Source organism: Piliocolobus tephrosceles, chromosome 8 (genome assembly GCF_002776525.5).
Source record: "Piliocolobus tephrosceles isolate RC106 chromosome 8, ASM277652v3, whole genome shotgun sequence".
Taxonomy (NCBI): Eukaryota; Metazoa; Chordata; class Mammalia; order Primates; family Cercopithecidae; genus Piliocolobus; species Piliocolobus tephrosceles.
The window spans coordinates 4,158,291-4,175,487 of NC_045441.1; the positions used below are offsets into that span (position 1 = coordinate 4,158,291).

At 54.1% G+C, this 17,197-nt stretch overlaps 1 protein-coding gene across 1 annotated transcript in view; it reads left to right on the forward strand.

Annotated features, from left to right (window-relative positions):
- The window catches only part of PRKAR1B (protein kinase cAMP-dependent type I regulatory subunit beta), a 168,920-nt gene that overhangs the window by 127,160 nt on the left and 24,563 nt on the right, over positions 1-17,197 (forward strand). Inside the window, exons 8-9 of the mRNA XM_023188481.2 lie at positions 6,135-6,195; positions 11,224-11,345. Coding sequence (XP_023044249.1) covers positions 6,135-6,195; positions 11,224-11,345 — 183 coding nt within the window. The remainder of the gene's footprint in view (positions 1-6,134; positions 6,196-11,223; positions 11,346-17,197) is intronic.

Here is a 17,197-nt window from a genome sequence, read left to right on the forward strand (position 1 = left end):
CGCTCCTCTCAGAGTGTCCCAAGAGTGCGGGGCTGCACAGCAGAGTGCCAGAGCCACCTCTGTCTTCTGGTCTCCAGGCACCGGGGGAGGCAGGACCCGGGGACCCAGGTCGCTGACATTTCTGGTTCTCTTTGCGTGATGCTGGGCCCCTTTTCCCTGCAGCAGATTCCGTCTGAAAGCAGCCCCGTGCCATGGAACACGTCCAGAGCTGCCCCAGCTGCCCGACCGTCACAGGGCCGTGGGCTTGGTGTTGGCAGCATGAAAGCAACACCCAGGGTTGGACCGTCCTGGCTCCTCTCTCTGTCCCTGGCAGCCTGGGCACGTTGCATGCTCTGAGCTGCCCTTCTCCAGTCTCGTGTGAGGATGGAGAATGATGATGTGTGGTGCCATGCACACAGTAGGTGCTCTGTGGATGCCACTTCTGTTCTTCCAGAGCAGACAAAGTGCTAAGTGTGTGCGTGGAGGTTCAAGGTGACCTTGCTGTCTCCAGGACAGTGTGGAGCGTGGCCGTGCGAGCATCGATTCTGGAACAAGATTGTCCCGTTTCAGTTCTTGGCCTCACCACTTGGCAGCCCAGTGGGCACAGGCAGGCCGCACCGGCCCTGAGCCTCTGTTTCTTCCCTGGAGTGGAGATAATAGTAGGCCCAGCTGAAGGTGTGGATCTCGGGAGGTGCCTGGTCGCTGGGAAACATTCAGCATAGTGAGCCGTGCTTATCGTCATCACCTTCTGGGAGGAGCAGGAATCTTGGCAGTGGTGGAGGCTGCTGAGGACTAGGGCTGGGTCAGCAGCTGTTTGCACGGGTGTCTAACCCCATTTCTGAGCTCAGGGACCTGACATCCCCCTGGAAGTCAATGGGAGGCAGACAAGGGCCAAGGTGGACACGGCACCAGTGGAGCAGTGGTGAGGAATTTGGGGGGACAGAGAAGGAGCCCAGGCCAGAGACACAGGGAACAGCTGCTCATTTCAACCACTCTTCTCACGGGGAAACCGAAGACCAGACGGGACAAGACTAGTCCAAGGGTATGGGGAGTCATGGGCAGGCTGGGGTCGGAATTGCAATGTCCTGACTTTCCCCATCAGCACACTTTTGTGTACCCAGTGAGAACCACTACCACCATCATCATTGCCACCATCACCACCATCGTCAGCACCATCATCACCACCACTATCACCCCTGCCATCACTATCATCATTGCCAACATCACTACCATTATCACCACCATCATCACCACCGTTATCACCATCACCATCACTGTTATCACCATCCTCACCATCACCATCCTCACCACCATCACAACTATTCTCACCACCATGAATATCACCATCATCACCACCATTATCACCATCACCACCACCATCATCACTATCACTATCACCATCACCATCACTACCATCACTATCATCATCATCACCACCATTATCACCATCACCATCACCACCACCATTATCACTATTACTATCACCGTCACCATCATCACCACCATTATCACCATCACCCATTATCACTATCACCATCACCATCACCATCATCACCATCACCATCACCATCATCACCACCATTATCACCATCACCATCACCACCACCATTATCACTATTACTATCACCATCACCATCATCACCATCACTGTCACCATCATCACCACCATTATCACCATCACTATCACCATCACCACCATCCTCACCACCATCCTCACCATCACCATCCTCACCACCATCACAACTATTCTCATCACCACCATTCTCACCACCATGAATATCGCCATCACCACCATCACCATCCTCACCACCATCACCATCATCACTACCATTATCACCATCACCATCCTTACTACCACCATTATCATTATCACCATCAACATCCTCAATACCATCACCATCACCATCATCACCACCATTCTCACCACCATGAATATCACTGTCACCACCATCACCATCATTATCATCATCAGCACCATCACCATCTTCACTATCACCATCACCACTACCATTATTACCATCACCATCCTCACTACCACCATTATCATTATCACCATCAACATCCTCAATACCATCACCATTATCACCATCAGTATCATCATAACCACCATCACCATCATTATCACCACCATCAGCACCATCACCGTCACTGTCACCACCATCATCACCACCATTATCACCATCACCATCACTATTATCACCATCCTCACCATCACCATCCTCACCATCACAACTATTCTCATCACCACCATTCTCACCACCATGAATATCGCCATCATCACCACCATCACCATCCTCACCACCATCACCATCATCACTACCATTATCACCATCACCATCCTCACTACCACCATTATCATTATCACCATCAACATCCTCAATACCATCACCATTATCACCATCAGTATCATCACCACCATCACCATCATTATCACTACCATCAGCACCGTCACCGTCACTGTCACCACCATCAGTACCACCGTCACCATCACTATCCATCACTATTGCTGTCCTCACCATCACCACCATCACCATCACCATCACCACCACCATCGTCATCACCACTGTGGCTATCCTCACCAACATCACCACCATCACCATTAGCAGCAACATAACATTTGTTGAGACTCAGTTCTCATCATGACCCAGCAAGGCAGGGATTTTTATGGTCTCATTTCACCAGGGTCCAGTGATGCAGGTGACACATTCAGACCTGTACTTGTCCACGTTGAGTGAACTTCCCGCGGTGTCCTCCATGCTGAGGCTCTGGAAGGCAGAGGAGGGTGGGTGTCCTTAGGGTCCTCATCCCCATCATGGAAGTTGGGCTCAAGCCACACCTTTGCTGGGCTCAGTCGTCTGGTCTGTGAGTGGGAAGCTTGACGCAGCTCCAGGAGTCTGTTTCTGGACATGACGGAGGCTTGGGAGTGATGGAGAGGGCCACGCTACCGGAAATGGCCTTTGCCCATGGGAAAGGTCAGCCTCGCCACCAGGGTCCAGAATAAGCAACTGGAAAAAACCTGGCCTGAGCCCCACACAAGTCACCACTGTGCCTCAGGGACTTGTGTACCATTCCTCCCCCATTTCACTGGAGCTTGCATTTTTGTCATAGTTTTCCAGGGACAGGCATTTAGCATCACGTGCCTTTCCTCCAGCCCTTCCCCCTTGAGCTGTTTTCCTTCCGCAGCAATCCATCTCCCTTCCTTCATTCTCTGCTCCGCTCCTGCAGGGCCTCCTGCCCCAGTAGCTGGAGTCCCGCTCCATCCTAGCCAGGAGGGCTGCACAGCAGGGCTGTGGGCTGCCTCCCCTATGCTCACTGTGTCCCCAGGGCTGCTCTTCCCCACCCCCAACTGTGGAAGGGGCTCTGTGGTGGCCCCTCATTTTCCCATGTGATGGGGCCACTTTCAGTGTGCCCAAGGGGTCCCTTTTTAAGGGAGACAAAAGCAAGTTTGCATCTGGCTGTGGGTGGCATCAAGAGAAGGAAGAGGGGGCAGTGGGTAGGCGCAGGCCCTGGAGACCGGGCTAGGGCAGACCCCCACTTCACCACGGCAGTGGGTAACTTCAGACACACTCCTCCGAAGCACTCACCTCCGCTTCTCCTCCTTGACCCTCTGAGTTGTGACAATGTCATGGGCACAGCCCTGAGCACAGCCCCTGCCCCTGTCCAGGGTGCTCGGTAAACACCAAGTGGTGTTTGATTGCAATTTCTGTTCCTGTGAGTGATTGGAGTGGATGGGAAGACGCTTTGAACAGCACCCCTCAGGAGAAGAAAGTTTGGGGAGGCTGACAGGCATTTGGGGGGCTCCTCTGAGTGTCAGGGGTCTTGCTTCTCATGTCCGGTCCATCTCTCTTTCCTGACATCTCCTTCCTACGTACGTTGTTTAGAAGGTGGGATAAATGACTCTCCTTCACCATTGCCCCCAGGCATTGTGGCAGCCGGGAGGGCCCCTGGCAGCGGGGTGTTATGCCAGACGCCTCCAGGACTCAGAAGTTTATAGTTTTCTATCCTAACCTAGGTTTCCTAGCCTATCCTAACCCTTAGGATTAAATTTTGCTGGATGTATTAGTTAGCTGTGGCTGTGTAACAAATTCCCCTCAAACTTAGTGACCTCTGTCAACAATGTTACATTTGTTCCATTTCCCGTGGGTCATGGAGGAAGCAGCTGCATGGCTCTGGCCTGGAACCCTCCTCGGGCTGTGGGATCAGAAGGTCTTATGGGGCAGAGGAGATGTCTGTGCAGCTTCCCCCCACAGGGCTGGAGGGTGGCGGGAAGGCGCTGCTCCTCCTCTGAGCTTCTCTGCAGCCGAGCGATCCAGGAGAGAGCAGGGCAGGAGCCACAGTATCTTTTACAACCTGGCTTTGCAAATCTCAGGCTCATTTCCTTAGCATTCTCTAGTTGCCTCCATCAGCCCTGTTCATCGTGGTGCAGACTACACAGGGTGTGGACACCAGGAGGCGAGTGAGGATCATTGGGAGCCGGCTGCTGCCGTGCCAGATGTAACAGAAATACTCAAAATAACAGTGTCTTAAACCACACAGCTGTTTCTCACGCTCTACAAGGAGTCTGTCTAGGGTGGGTGCGTTGTTCTGTGAGGTCCGGGAACCAGCTTTCTCTTACTGATGCTCCTCAGGGGCCCAGGATGGCTGCTGCAGCCCCAGCCATCATCTTCACGTGCCAGAGAGCAGGAAGGAGGAGAGGGGAGGGACGTGTTCAGAAACTGCACATACCACTGTGTCTGTGTGCCCCTGGTCAGCACGTGGTCAGTCGCACAGGTGGGAGGCACCTGGTAAACGCCGCTCACTGCGGTTTTCTGTCTCAGGGTGTTACGGGAATTCGTGAAATGTCAGCATGTCAGGAAGGAGTAAAATACGTCCCCATTTGATAAGTGGAGAGGTGGGGGCAGCTTTGGGGCTTTTAGAACCCACTCCAGGCTTTCCTTCTTGGTTCTGTGGTTCCTGTCTAGGGCAGTCACTCAGCCCTGCGGAGCCTCAGTTTCTGCCTGTGGAAAATAAGGATAAAAGTATGTTCCCCTCACAGGGTTATCTGTTGCAAGTTCAATGTGCGTCAGCGTGTCCAAGAGCCCCCCCCCCCCCAACTTGGAGTAGGCGTTCAACACAGCAGGTTCCCTCCTCCCTCCTCTCTCTGCACCCCAGGGGACTTATCTAGGGTTATGGAAAAACCTTGTCACCAGCATGTCGTCTCTTGGTCCAACTCACATCGCGGCATACACCCTAGTCGAACGCGTGGCCTCTGTCAATGGATGATACCATTTGAATTTCAGCAGAATCAGGCTTGCTGCTGTCTGGGTGGACTGTGTGTCTGTGTTTTCTGAATGTGCGGTGCTGAATCGTGCCTACCATGCGGCTGCTGTGTACAGTTGTGGAGTTTGTGCACTGAACAAAGGCCCAGGCAGAGGGCTGAGAGGGGCTGAGACCCAGGCTGCTTTCTGCGCGCCAGGCTGGAGCTGACTGCTTGGAGCAGGGGCCTCATTCCTGTCTGCACTGGGGCCCGTCAGCTTGCTGGGATGTGTGTTTGAAGAAGGGGTGTGTTTTTCTAATTCACATTTATAATCCTAGTTTCTAGAATGAATTCTAATTTCTAATTCACATAACACATACACGACCCTGTGTGTTGGTATTGTATTATTCAGCATGCTTTTCCCAGGGGTGAGGGAAGTCAAGCTTTAATGGGTAAGGATGCAGCTTCAGGCACGGCTGGATCCAGGGTCTTAGCTGATGTCAGCAGCACTCTCCTGCGTCATGTGCTTGAGTGTCTGTGTTGGCCTCAGTTTCTCCAGATGTGTTTATGAGCTCTCTCCCCTTCATGGCTAGAAACCCGGGTTCAGGCTCTGGCTGGCTGTGTGCTCACTGCATGGACCTACCACCGGCCCCGGCTGGGTGGGGAACTCTGCTGCCGGCCAGGACACTTAGCAGCCATGATGGAAGCTTTTCCAGAAGCCCCCCAGGAGGAGGGAGACGGGGTGCTTAGGACACCATGGCAGCTCACACAGCCTTCGGGTCATTGAGGACTTTTGGGACTTGGAATGCTTGGAGGGTCTCCTTAGAAGTTGAGAGTCATTTGGGGAAATCTGGAAACGTCAGGATGATCCAGGCACAAAGATTCACGTTTTTGTCTGTTTTTCCTTTCTCCCGAACAGGGCAGCACGCTGAGGAAACGCAAGATGTACGAGGAGTTCCTCAGCAAGGTCTCCATCCTAGGTCAGTGGCTGCATCCCTGCACAGCTGTGTGTCCCGACATCTGGGTGCCTGCTGGCCACCCCGGCCTCTTCCCCATTCCCTGTGTGGCTGGCAAGTTGAGTGTTGTTGGTATTATGGAAGTTTGGGGCGCAGCACACAGACGTGCCCACACACATCCACGTGCACACATGACACACACTGTCACTTGCTGGCAAACCCCAAGAGCCCGCCTCCTCTCCTGTGGGCAGGGCTGCCCTGCTTCTCAGCGTCTCTGCCATCCTGTGCATTTCCTGTCTGCTTCTCCCTTTGCTGTCAGAGCCGCGCCCCCGGCCTTCCCTCCACACCAGTCCGTGTAGAGCTGAAAGCCAGTGTTGGCTCCCGGTACACGTGCGAGCTGGGTCGAGATGCTTTCCCTGACTGTGCTGGTTCCCTTCTAAGCGCGGTTTCTCTGGGAGCTGTCTCTGCCCTTTCTATGCCACCATCATCGCTCCCAGTTCCGGGAAGGATAACAGGGCAGGCCGGTGTTTCAGTGCGCCTGGAGCCTTTTCACCTTTGGTGAACCTGCTCAACGGCCTGGCAGGGAAGACCCTACTGCAGCCTGAGTTACACGCAATGGCACCGGCCGGGCCAGTGGGGGCTCCTTGGGCTAGAGCAGGCAGAACCGTGTACATGTATGTGGGTGTGTGCACATGGGCGGTGTGCGTGCGTGTGTGCGTGTGTGTAGAATGCATGTGTGCGCATGTGTGAGGGTGTGTGCATCTGTGTGCTCATGAGTGCGCATATGTGGCTGCATGAGTGTGTGCATGTGTGCGTGGGTGTGTGCACGGGTGTGTGTGCGTGGGTGTGGGCATGTGTGTACATGGGTGTGAGTGCACAGGTGTGTGCATGTGTAGAATGTGTGCATGTGTGTGCGTGGGTGTGAGTGCACAGGTGTGTGCATGTGTAGAATGTGTGCATGTGTGTGCATGGGTGTGAGTGCACAGGTGTGTGTAGAATGTGCATGTGTGTGTGGGTGTGAGTGCAGAGGTATGTGTGCATGTGGGGTGTGCGTGTGTAGAATGTGTGTGAGTGGGTGTGTGCACGTGTGTGTGCATGAGTGCACATAGAATGTGCGTGTGTGCATGTGGGGAGTGTGCATGTGTGTGTGTCGTGTGTGTGCGGTGTGTAGAATGTGAGTGAGAGGGTGTGAGTGCGTGTGTGGGTGTGTCTGTGTGCATGTGTGTGCACACGTGTGCGTGGGTGTGAGTGTGCACGTGTGTGAGTGGGTGTGAGTGTGCACGTGTGTGTGTGCAGTATGGCTGTGCCTGCATTTCTTGGGGAGGACTTTGACCCCTGTTCTCTCTGAAATCCTTCTGCGGAATGTCGAGAAGGGAGCGTGCAGTTCTTTTCGATTGTGGTAAAATGCAGATCACATTAAGCCGAACATTTTGACCTTTCCCGGAAGCAGGTTTCAGGGCCGTCGAGTCCACACATGACGTCGTCAGCCCCGCTCGCATCCCAGAGCCTCGTCCTCACCCGAGACGGAGGCCCGTCCCTGTGAGCTGTCACCCCCGCCTGCCCTCCCAGCCCTAGCGGCCTCCGGACGCTCCTGGTCTCTGTGGGTTATTTGCCTGTTCGGGATGTTTTGTGGGAATGGAATCGCCCATGTGGCTTCATGTCTGGATTTAATTCTAGTGCCTTTTAAAAAATGCCATCCTTGGAAAAACAAAACGAGTTGGTCCCCCAGATTTTATAGGGGCCGAGAGGGGGACATTTGATCCCTATGCGAAATCCCAGACGCGGGGCCTCTGCCGCCCTTCTGGGTTCCTTTTGAGGCAGAGCTGGGTGGTCCGGGCCCTCGTGCCCACCAGGCACCGGGCACTGAATAGTCAGCGCTGCCCCACAGATTCCTTCATTCCCCAGCGCTGTCGAGGCAACAGTTGCTGCAGGCCATGAAGGATGAGACCCTCTCCCTGCTCCAGGCGAGCGCTGCTGACCCCCGGCTGGAGGTGGCTTCTTGCTTCGTGCGTCCCGGGCTCTTAGGGGCTGTCAGACACCCTTGCCGTGTGGCCTCGGTCCGCCCATTTATGTTCCTCTAATTAATGCAGCAGCCAGCAGTGTGACCGGCTTCTCCATGGCCTCCCAGAAGAGTAACAACGAGACACGATTCCCTTTTCCTGCCCAGTCACCATCAGCACAAAGTCCTCCAAAAAGGGCTGGCGGGACGGTGCCTCCACAGGCGGCTTGGCAGGAGGGATGGCCCTGGACGAGGCTGAAGCTGTGGGCTTCGACATTCCTGTCCCCACACCAGAAACCTGGGAATGGCGTTTGTGCCTTGGTGCTCCTGGGACTCTGCTTTCTCCTCCTGAACGCGCAGGGCTCGGCCCCCTGGACAGGAGGCCCCGTAGAGTCAGCATGGCCCGCGTGAGAGCTGCGAGTCTGCAGAATTCCAGCTCAGAGCTTGGAGATGGGTTTCCCACCGGGGCCGGTGCACGCAGCCTTGTGCTGTGGCTGCAGGCTGACCTTGTGAGGTGCTTTTTGGGACACTTGGCTGCGTTTATTCTGCATAGTTTGCACAGTGAATAGAGATGGATCCCATCTCTACGAAATAAAAAATTAGCTGGGCGTGATGGTGCATGCCTGCAGTCCTAGCTACTTAGGAGGCTGAGGTGGGAGGATCACTTGAGGCCATGAGCTTGAGACCAGCCTGGGTAACAGAGTGAGTTCCTGTCTCTCCAAAAAACAAACAAACAAAAAATTATACAGGTGTGGTGGCTCATATCTGTAATCCCAGCACTTTGAGAGGCTGAGGTGGGAGGATCGCTTGAGCCCAGGAGTTCAAGGCTGCAGTGAGCCGTGATCACGCCACTGCACTCCAGCCTGGGTGATAGAGCAAGACACTGTCTCTTGAAAAAATAAAAAAATGGGGCCAAAAGTGCCATCTCCCTGTGGTTTCTTCTGTCAGTTTTCATCCAAGATTAATGTAGCCAGGAGATAATTTTTGCTTTCAGAACTCAGAATACTACAGGTTTCAAATGTAATAGAGGAAGCATTTGCTGACCAAATATGTGGAAATGAAATTCCTAACTGCAAGTGACTTCTGAAATGAAATGCCTCGTGTGACTGTCCTTGTAAGGAAACCAGTAAACAAAACACTCCCAATTCATATGCTGGTCTCCTTCTGCACCCTGAACATAAAACATAATTGCACTAAAAAATCACCTGCATCATTTAGTTGCCAGGTGTGCACTGATGTGTTGACCTGCTTGGGAGCACGCCCAGGTTCTGAATTATTCAGCAGCTTCTGTCTGGTACAGACCCTTTTTTTTTTTGAGACAGAGTCTCACTCTGTCACCCAAGCTGGAGTGCAGTGGTACGATCTTGGCTCACTGCAACCTCCGCCTCCCGGGTTCACGCTATTCTCCTGCCTCAGCTTCCCGAGTAGCTGGGACTACAGGCACCTGCCACCACAGCCGGCTAATTTTTGTATTTTTAGTAGAGATGGGGTTTCACCATGTTAGCCAGGATGGTCTCAATCTCCTGACCTCGTGATCCGCCCGCCTCGGCCCCGCAAAGTGCTGGGATTACAGGCGTGAGCCTCTGCGCCCGGCCGGTACAGACCCTGTTTTTAGGAAGCTGGTCAAGCAGCTCTGGTAGCGGGGGCCTCACCCCCCTTCCCTATGCTGCAGAATCTGCCCCGGCCCTGGGGTTTGCGGGAAGCATTTTCCTTTGCAACGTACGGCATCAACAGGGATTTTTAAGGAGAGAAATCTCCCTCCTAACCTAGATCTAAAATAAATGCTTTGCTTTTTATTTTTAGCTTCTGACCTACATAGGTAGCATCTGATTTGTATAGGACAGGAAAGATTTTTAGTGTGTGTGAAAAAAGAAACAGTTAATCAGGTGATCATTATTTTCTTATAAAATCTGACGTTAGTAATTTTTTTTTTTCCTTCCAAGGGTTAGGGATGAATAAAGACAGGGAAGGGAAGACCTTGTGAGAAGGGCGGAAAGATACATTGAATTTGCAAGCATTTAAAGATAAACTTGGCATGGGAATTAAGCATTTTGACCTAAAAGAGTAGAAAGTATACTATGCCTTAATCTTGCAACATAAGTACAGTTCCATGTTCTTTGATCAGTTCCCTGATGAAGTGTTTCTTTTGGATGGGCAGTTACCATTCTGAATTATTTTGTTATTCACGTATTTTTTTTTTTTTTTTTTTGAGACGGGGTGTTGCTCCATCTCCCAAGCTGGAGTGCAGTGATCATAGCTCACTGCAGCCTCGACCTCCTGTGCTCAAGTGATCCTTTTGCCTCAGCCTCCTGAGAAACTGGGACCACAGGTGTGCGCCACCATGCCTGGCTAATCTTTTAATTTTTGTAGAGACGAGATCTCACTATGTTGCCCAGGCTGGTCTTGAACTCCTGGCCTCAAGTGTTCCTCCCACCTCAGCATCCTGAGTGAGACTACAGGTACACACCACCATGCCTGGCTAATTTAAAACATTATTTTTTTTTTTGTGGAAATGGGGTCTCATTATGTTGGCCAGGCTGGTCTTGAACTTCTGGCCTCAAGCGATCCTCCTGCTTCAGCCTCCTAAAGTCTTGGGATTACAGGCATGAGCCCACTGTGCCTGACTTCTGAATTATTTTAAACCACTTAGTAGCCTTTGTGCTTAGCTGGGACTCCATTGTTTGCAAAAATGTAAGCAGCTCTATTCTTTTGAAGATAACAAAAGTATTTTCATACTGAGTTAACCTGGAGTCAGTTTTCACTGCTGGGTATTTACATTAAGCCAGGGATAAGTGTCAGAATAGCTCCTTCCGCACCTGGTGAAGAGGGCACATGAGCTGCATGTGTCCGGGACCTGCTGATTGCAAGAAAACCCAGGCGCCCTGGCACAGAGGTGCTGGGGGACGGTGTCACGGCCTCGTCTTACGCAGCTTACTGGTCACGGAGCTGGTGCTTCTGAGGACACCTTTTGGGAAGAGTGGTGGCCCTTGTCTTGGACTGTGGCCGGAGAGGCATGAACCCCGGGATGACCTGTTCTCCTCCTCCCCTGACAGAGTCCCTGGAGAAGTGGGAGCGTCTGACCGTGGCGGACGCGCTGGAGCCCGTCCAGTTTGAAGACGGAGAGAAAATCGTGGTCCAGGGAGAGCCTGGGGATGACTTTTACATCATCACGGAGGTGAGACGTGCTTCCCACGTGGGTGCTCTGGGTGTGTGATCGGGTGGGGACACTTCCGACCTTCTCTTCCACTGCTCGTCTCATCCTCCCTCTGGAGTCAGTGCTGCTCTGTGACCACACGCCTATCTGGGGCCTCCACGGGGTGGGTGGGCCATGGCCTCACACGCCTGCCACCGAGGTTCCTCCGGTCCTCTAGCATCGAAAGGCTCCCTTCTTAGAAAGGTGGCTGGTGCCTGATCTGCACGTGTGATGAAACTGCATGAAACTGGCTGGGCGCAGTGGCTCACGCCTGTAATCCCAGCACTTTGGGAGGCTGAGGCGGGTGGATCACCTGAGGTCAGGAGTTCGAGACCAGCCTGGCCAACATGGCGAAACCCCGTCTCTACTAAAAATACAAAAATTAACTGGGTTTGGTGGCGCATGCCTGTAATCCCAGCTACTTGGGAGGCTGAAGTAGGAGAATCACTTGAACCCGGGAGGTGGAGGTTGCAGTGAGCCGAGATCGCACCATTGCACTCCAGCCTGGGCAACAGAGTGAGATTCCATCTCAAAAAAAAAAAAAAAAGTAAAATAAAAAACTTGCACGAAACCTGCACACAGGGCGTGCAAGGGCGGGCAGACCTGAGGAAGGGAGTGGGGTCGGGAATGGCACCACATCTGCATCTCAGCCGTAGCGTGGCGCCGTGTGTACACAGCAGGTCACTGTTGGGGGCATCGCATACATTTAGGGTACACAGGATCTCTCTATATTATTTCTCACAGCCGCACTCAAATCTACAATGATGGCAAATTTAAAAGTTTAAAAAGACGGTGGCAGCTTCTCTATCTGGATGTAGAGTCATTTTTGTGAGTCATTTTTGCTGTCTCACACCACGGCCCCACCACGGGCAGGCGACAGGTGGCTCTGTGGAGCCCCCGGGACATGCTGGGGCCGCAGGCCATCGTGGTCGCACCCAGACTGCTGGGTGGGCTGAGCAGCTGTCCTGAGGACAGGGCAGGAATTCGCGTGTGAACCCCCATTCCGGGCGCTGGCGAGGGACTCCGTGCCTGTGAGCTAACAGGTGGGACTGGAAACCGGAGGTGGGGCTCGGACACCGGACCTAATTGAGGGCTGGCCAAAACAGGGCCAGGGTGCAAGCCCCTCTCCATAACCATGCCCACCAGCGCACCATGTCAGTTTACCGTTGCCATGGCAACGCCCAGGAGCTCCCGCCCTTTTCCATGGCAACGGCCTGAGGACCCGGAAAATTACCACCCTTAACCAGAGATCTCTGTATCGTCCACCCCTTGATGTGCATATAATTAAAAGTGGGTGTAAATGGGACTGCACAGGTGCCCTGAGCCGGTGCCCTCAGCACTCTGCCTGGTGGGAGCAGCGAGGAGCTGTAACCCCAAACACTGCCGCTTCAGTAAAGCTGTTTATTCCACCTCCTGCTGGCCCTCGAATCCTTTCCTGGGCAAAGCCAAGAACCCTGGCAGGCTAAGCCCCACTTTGGGGCCCACCTGCCCTGCATCACCTGTGCCCCATGGTTATTTGAACTGTGGCCTGCGCGGTTATCTGAAGCCCTCTCCCTTCGGATTAATGCTGGAGGAACCGGGCTGGAACCCCAGCGCCCGCAGTGCGTCCGTCGGCCGGAGGCTGTGCCTGGGTGGTGGCCTCCCTGAGAGGAATCCCCTCCCCAGGTGGCCCCGGGCAGGAATGAGTGACCCGTCCAGGCTGCGTGCTGACCTGCCCGGCTCTGCAGAACCACACGTGTGCTCCTGTGTGTCTGACATGTTCCCCACATCTCCGGCCCTCAAGGGTGAGCAGGATCTCATGCTTGCATGCGCCCTAAGCACACGCCCTAAGCTCACGCCCCAACTCTGTATCTGCCATTGGGAAATGCATGCGTCAGGGGGGCGGAGTTTAAGGTCCCGCCCTCGCCGAAACACCCGCAGCTGTGGGCAGTGACAGGATCATCCTGGGTCCAGAAGGTGCGCACCTCCCTGCCCCGCAGGCTGCTGGGAAGAAACAGAGGTCTGCAAAGAGCTCAAGTCCCGGTGGATGTTTGACAACTTCAGCGAATTCGGGAGCCAGAGTCTTGGTTCAAAACAACAGAAGCCCAACAAGGTGGCCGGGGCCGCCGATGGTGTTGGAAGATGCTCACTGCCACCAAAACACAGGCGGAAAAGCAAGAGGCTGGAGTAAGATCCTGCGGGAAGGAACTGTGTTTCGCTGGAGACCCAGGCTCGGGCCCCCGCACCTGCAAATCCTCATTACCCTTCCCTGAGGGACACGTTCAGGCCCTCTCCCTGCCCTCATCCCTGGTGCTTCCCACTGCGGCTCTACCATAAGGAAAGACCTGGAAGGCTGGGATAGAGCAGGAGAAGCAGCAGAGGCCGGAGGGAGCCAGGCCTGCTGGGGTGTTGGAGGCGCCGGGAGATTTCTGCTGACCTAGAAGAAGCACCAAGGCAGGTCTTGACGGGGCAGCCACCTTCACGGAGCTCCACAAGGTGGATTTGGGATTCTGGGACCTGAGTCACTTCCCTCTCCACGTCCCAGAATGCTCGTTATGTGAATGAATTAGTGAATGCATTAATGAATGATGCTTGTTTCCAACCTAAAGGTACCGCAGGCTGCACGGACATTCAGGAAGGGAGGTCCCTGCTGGGGGGCTGTTCTCAGGCAGTATTTCCGGTCAGTAGAGTAGGGGACTCGTTCAACAGTAACGCTCCTTTAAAAGGAGAAGAGGAGGAGGGAAAGGATGAAACCACAGGCAGCCCAAGTGATGATTCTGGCCAGCATTGGAAGGAGGCTCTGGCAAGCCCTGAGAGGGAGTGACCCCAGCCATGATTCCAGCGTGCGTGCCCACCTGTGAGCAGAGGAGAGGCTGCCAGTGTTCACGCTTGCCCGTGTGCAGAGGAGGGGATGCCAGCGTGCATGCCTGCCCGTGTGCAGAGGAGAGGATGCCAGCGTGCATGCTTGCCCATGTGCAGAGGCGAAGATCACAAACCCACCGCTGAAATCTGCTGTATTAAAGGCGGCTGTTGGGTGGTTGTTGGGCACAGTGGCTCATGCTGTAATCCCAGCACTTTGGGAGGCCAAGGTAGGAGGATCACTTGAGCCCAGGAGTTCACGACCAGCCTGGGCAACATAGTGAGACTCCATCTCTACTAAAAGTTTAAAAATTATCAGCACCATAAGACAGGGGAAAAAATTAGCTGGGCGTGGCAGCACCCACCTGTAGTCCCAGCTACTTGGGAGGCTGAGGTGGGAGGATTGCTTGAGCTCAGGAGTTCAAGGCTAGAGTGAGCTATGATTGCACCACTGCACTCCAGCCTGGGCAATAGAGACCCTGTCTCAAAATCCAAACCAAAACCCAAACCAAAAAAAAAAAAATGGCTTCAAATTCTTGGTTGTCTTTCCCATGGAAAAGGGGAGTCTAACCCCCTCCCCTTGATGCTGGGCTGGCTTAGGTACACACTCGATGGACAGAATACAGTGGATTAATGTTGCAGGGTACCCAAGACTGGGTCCTCCAAAGCCTTACAGCTTCCACCACAGCCTGTGGGAACCTTGTTCCCGGGATGTTCTTCTTAGAGCCCAGCAGCTGTGCTCTGAGACGCCGACCCAGCCAGTGCAGCCCCAGCCCCAGCCCCAGCCAGCGCAGCCGTGAACGCCCAGTGTCAACAGCTGCGACATGACTGTGCCATCTTGGACGTCCTGCCAGCTAAGTCTTCCGATGAGGTCATCCCTGCCTCCATCTGGATGCAACCCCAGAGGAGACCCTGAATGAGAACCGCCCGGCTGAGCCCCTCCAACCCCGAACTGTGAAGCATAACAACAAACTGTGGTTTAAGTCACTGACTTCGGGAATGGCTTCTCAGTTCTCACTGGTTATCACTACTGAAATAAGTACATAAGTGGAGCCTTTCCTTGCCTAGACAACAGAGCCGTGGCGGTGGCTCTGCCGGCCGCTCCACCTCCAGCAGAATGACTGCGGTGACAGGTGGAAAGGCATATCCACCGCCAGCAGGATGACTGCAGTGACAGGTGGAAAGGCTGATATCTTTAGTTGCTCTAGGTTTTACATCCATTGACAAGAAACTGGTGCTTACAGGCTGAATCTGGCCCAGAGACAAATTTGTGTTGGCCTGTGTAGTGTTTTTTTAAACATTTGGATTACTTGTTATTTTACAGTTAGGAGATTTCACATAAAAATCTAGGTCGCTGGCCGGGCACGGTGGCTCACGCCTGTAATCCCAGCACTTTGGGAGGCCGAGGCGGATGGATCACTTGAGGTAAGGAGTTCGAGACCAGCCTGGCCAACATGGTGAAACCCTGTCTCTCATAAAAATATGAAAATTAGCCAGTCATGGTGCAGGTGCCTGTAATCCCAGCTACTGGGTGGCTGAGGCTCAAGAATCACTTGAACCCAGGAGGCAGAGGTTGCAGTGACCTGAGATCACGCCGTTGTACTGCAGCCTGGGCCACAGAGCAAGAGCTTGTCTCAAGAAAATAAAATAAATCTGGATCTCTTACTTCTCTTTAAAAATCTGACATCCCACCACACTGGACCTGCAGCCCCGTCTGGCTGTACGCAGCTGGAGCTGAGAGGCAGATGCCTTTTCTGGTGTGAAAGGCTTCCCAGTTTCCCGCAGCCCCTGCCCGGCCCTGCTCTCGGCTCCTCAGCCATGTCTGCAGCCACTTGGGGGCTTCTGAGTTGGCAGCCTCGGTTTGAATGGTCTTGAAACAGAGAATGAGTAGCTGTGGCTGGTTCGGACAATCACACATTATTCTCTGTGGACCAAGGTCCCCTCCTAGCTGAGTCCAAGGCCCTGTGTAGGAAAATCATGAAAATGTGTGTGAGGGGCATGGATCGCGGGTGTGTCTTCATAGCATCTTCATGGCGTGCGTCTTCACAGAGAGCAGGTCATGAAAATGTGTGTGGGGGGCATGGTTCGCGGGTGTGTCTTCACGGAGAGCGGGTCAAGGCAGCACACGCAGTGTTCTCACCCCGGAACAGAGAACAGAGGATATGCCTTCACCAAGCCGTGCGGCGTGTTCTGAGTGTTGAGGATGTGCCGGGCGTCCTGGGAGCCCCCCACGCACACGGTGTGTGACCCAACTGCACCCCGGCGGGGGGCTCTGCCGGCCATGCCCTCCACATCCATGCCGGGGTCGTCAGCTGAGGACAGGTGCGCGACTGGCGAGGGGCAGATGCCACCTCCCACAGCCAGGAGGCTCCGCGATGCCTTCACCATGGCTGTGCCCGACTCTGCGATCCCAGTCTCGCCAGCGCAACTTCTGGTGTTTTCCGCCTTCTGCCCCTCTGTCCACTCCCTGGCTAACGACTGGGATTTTACCTTCTTGTGTGCTTTGCCGGCTCTGGGAGCCAGGCCCCGCAGTGGCACATCTGCTGAAGGCTGTCACAGCTGATTTTCGTGATCTTGGGGGGCTCACCCAGCTATGCAGCAGTGTGGTTTTGTGTTGGGGACAGCAAGGGTTCTACAGGCTCCCTGCAGAGTCCCCAGAAGGGGTGCTGGGGTCAGACGCTGGCTGCCCCCTCCCCAGGAGCCCCCATGTGCTGCTGCACGGGTTTCCCAGAAAGGCTTTGAGGAGGGGGATGTGGGGAGGGGCCCGCTGGCGTCTGTGGGGAGAGCAGAGCGCTGTGCAGGGTGCCCTGACCACTGACAGAGTGTGTGTGGGGGTCGGGAGGGGAGGGGAGGGGGGCCGTGCAGATTCACATAAAACAGTGCCTTGCACGGCCTCGGGAACGAAACTCAGCCTGAGAGGAAGGTATCGCTTTCACAGCACTGTAAAATGTATTTGAAGGGGTCTCCTTGGCAACCTGGATTTTTTTCACTTTTCC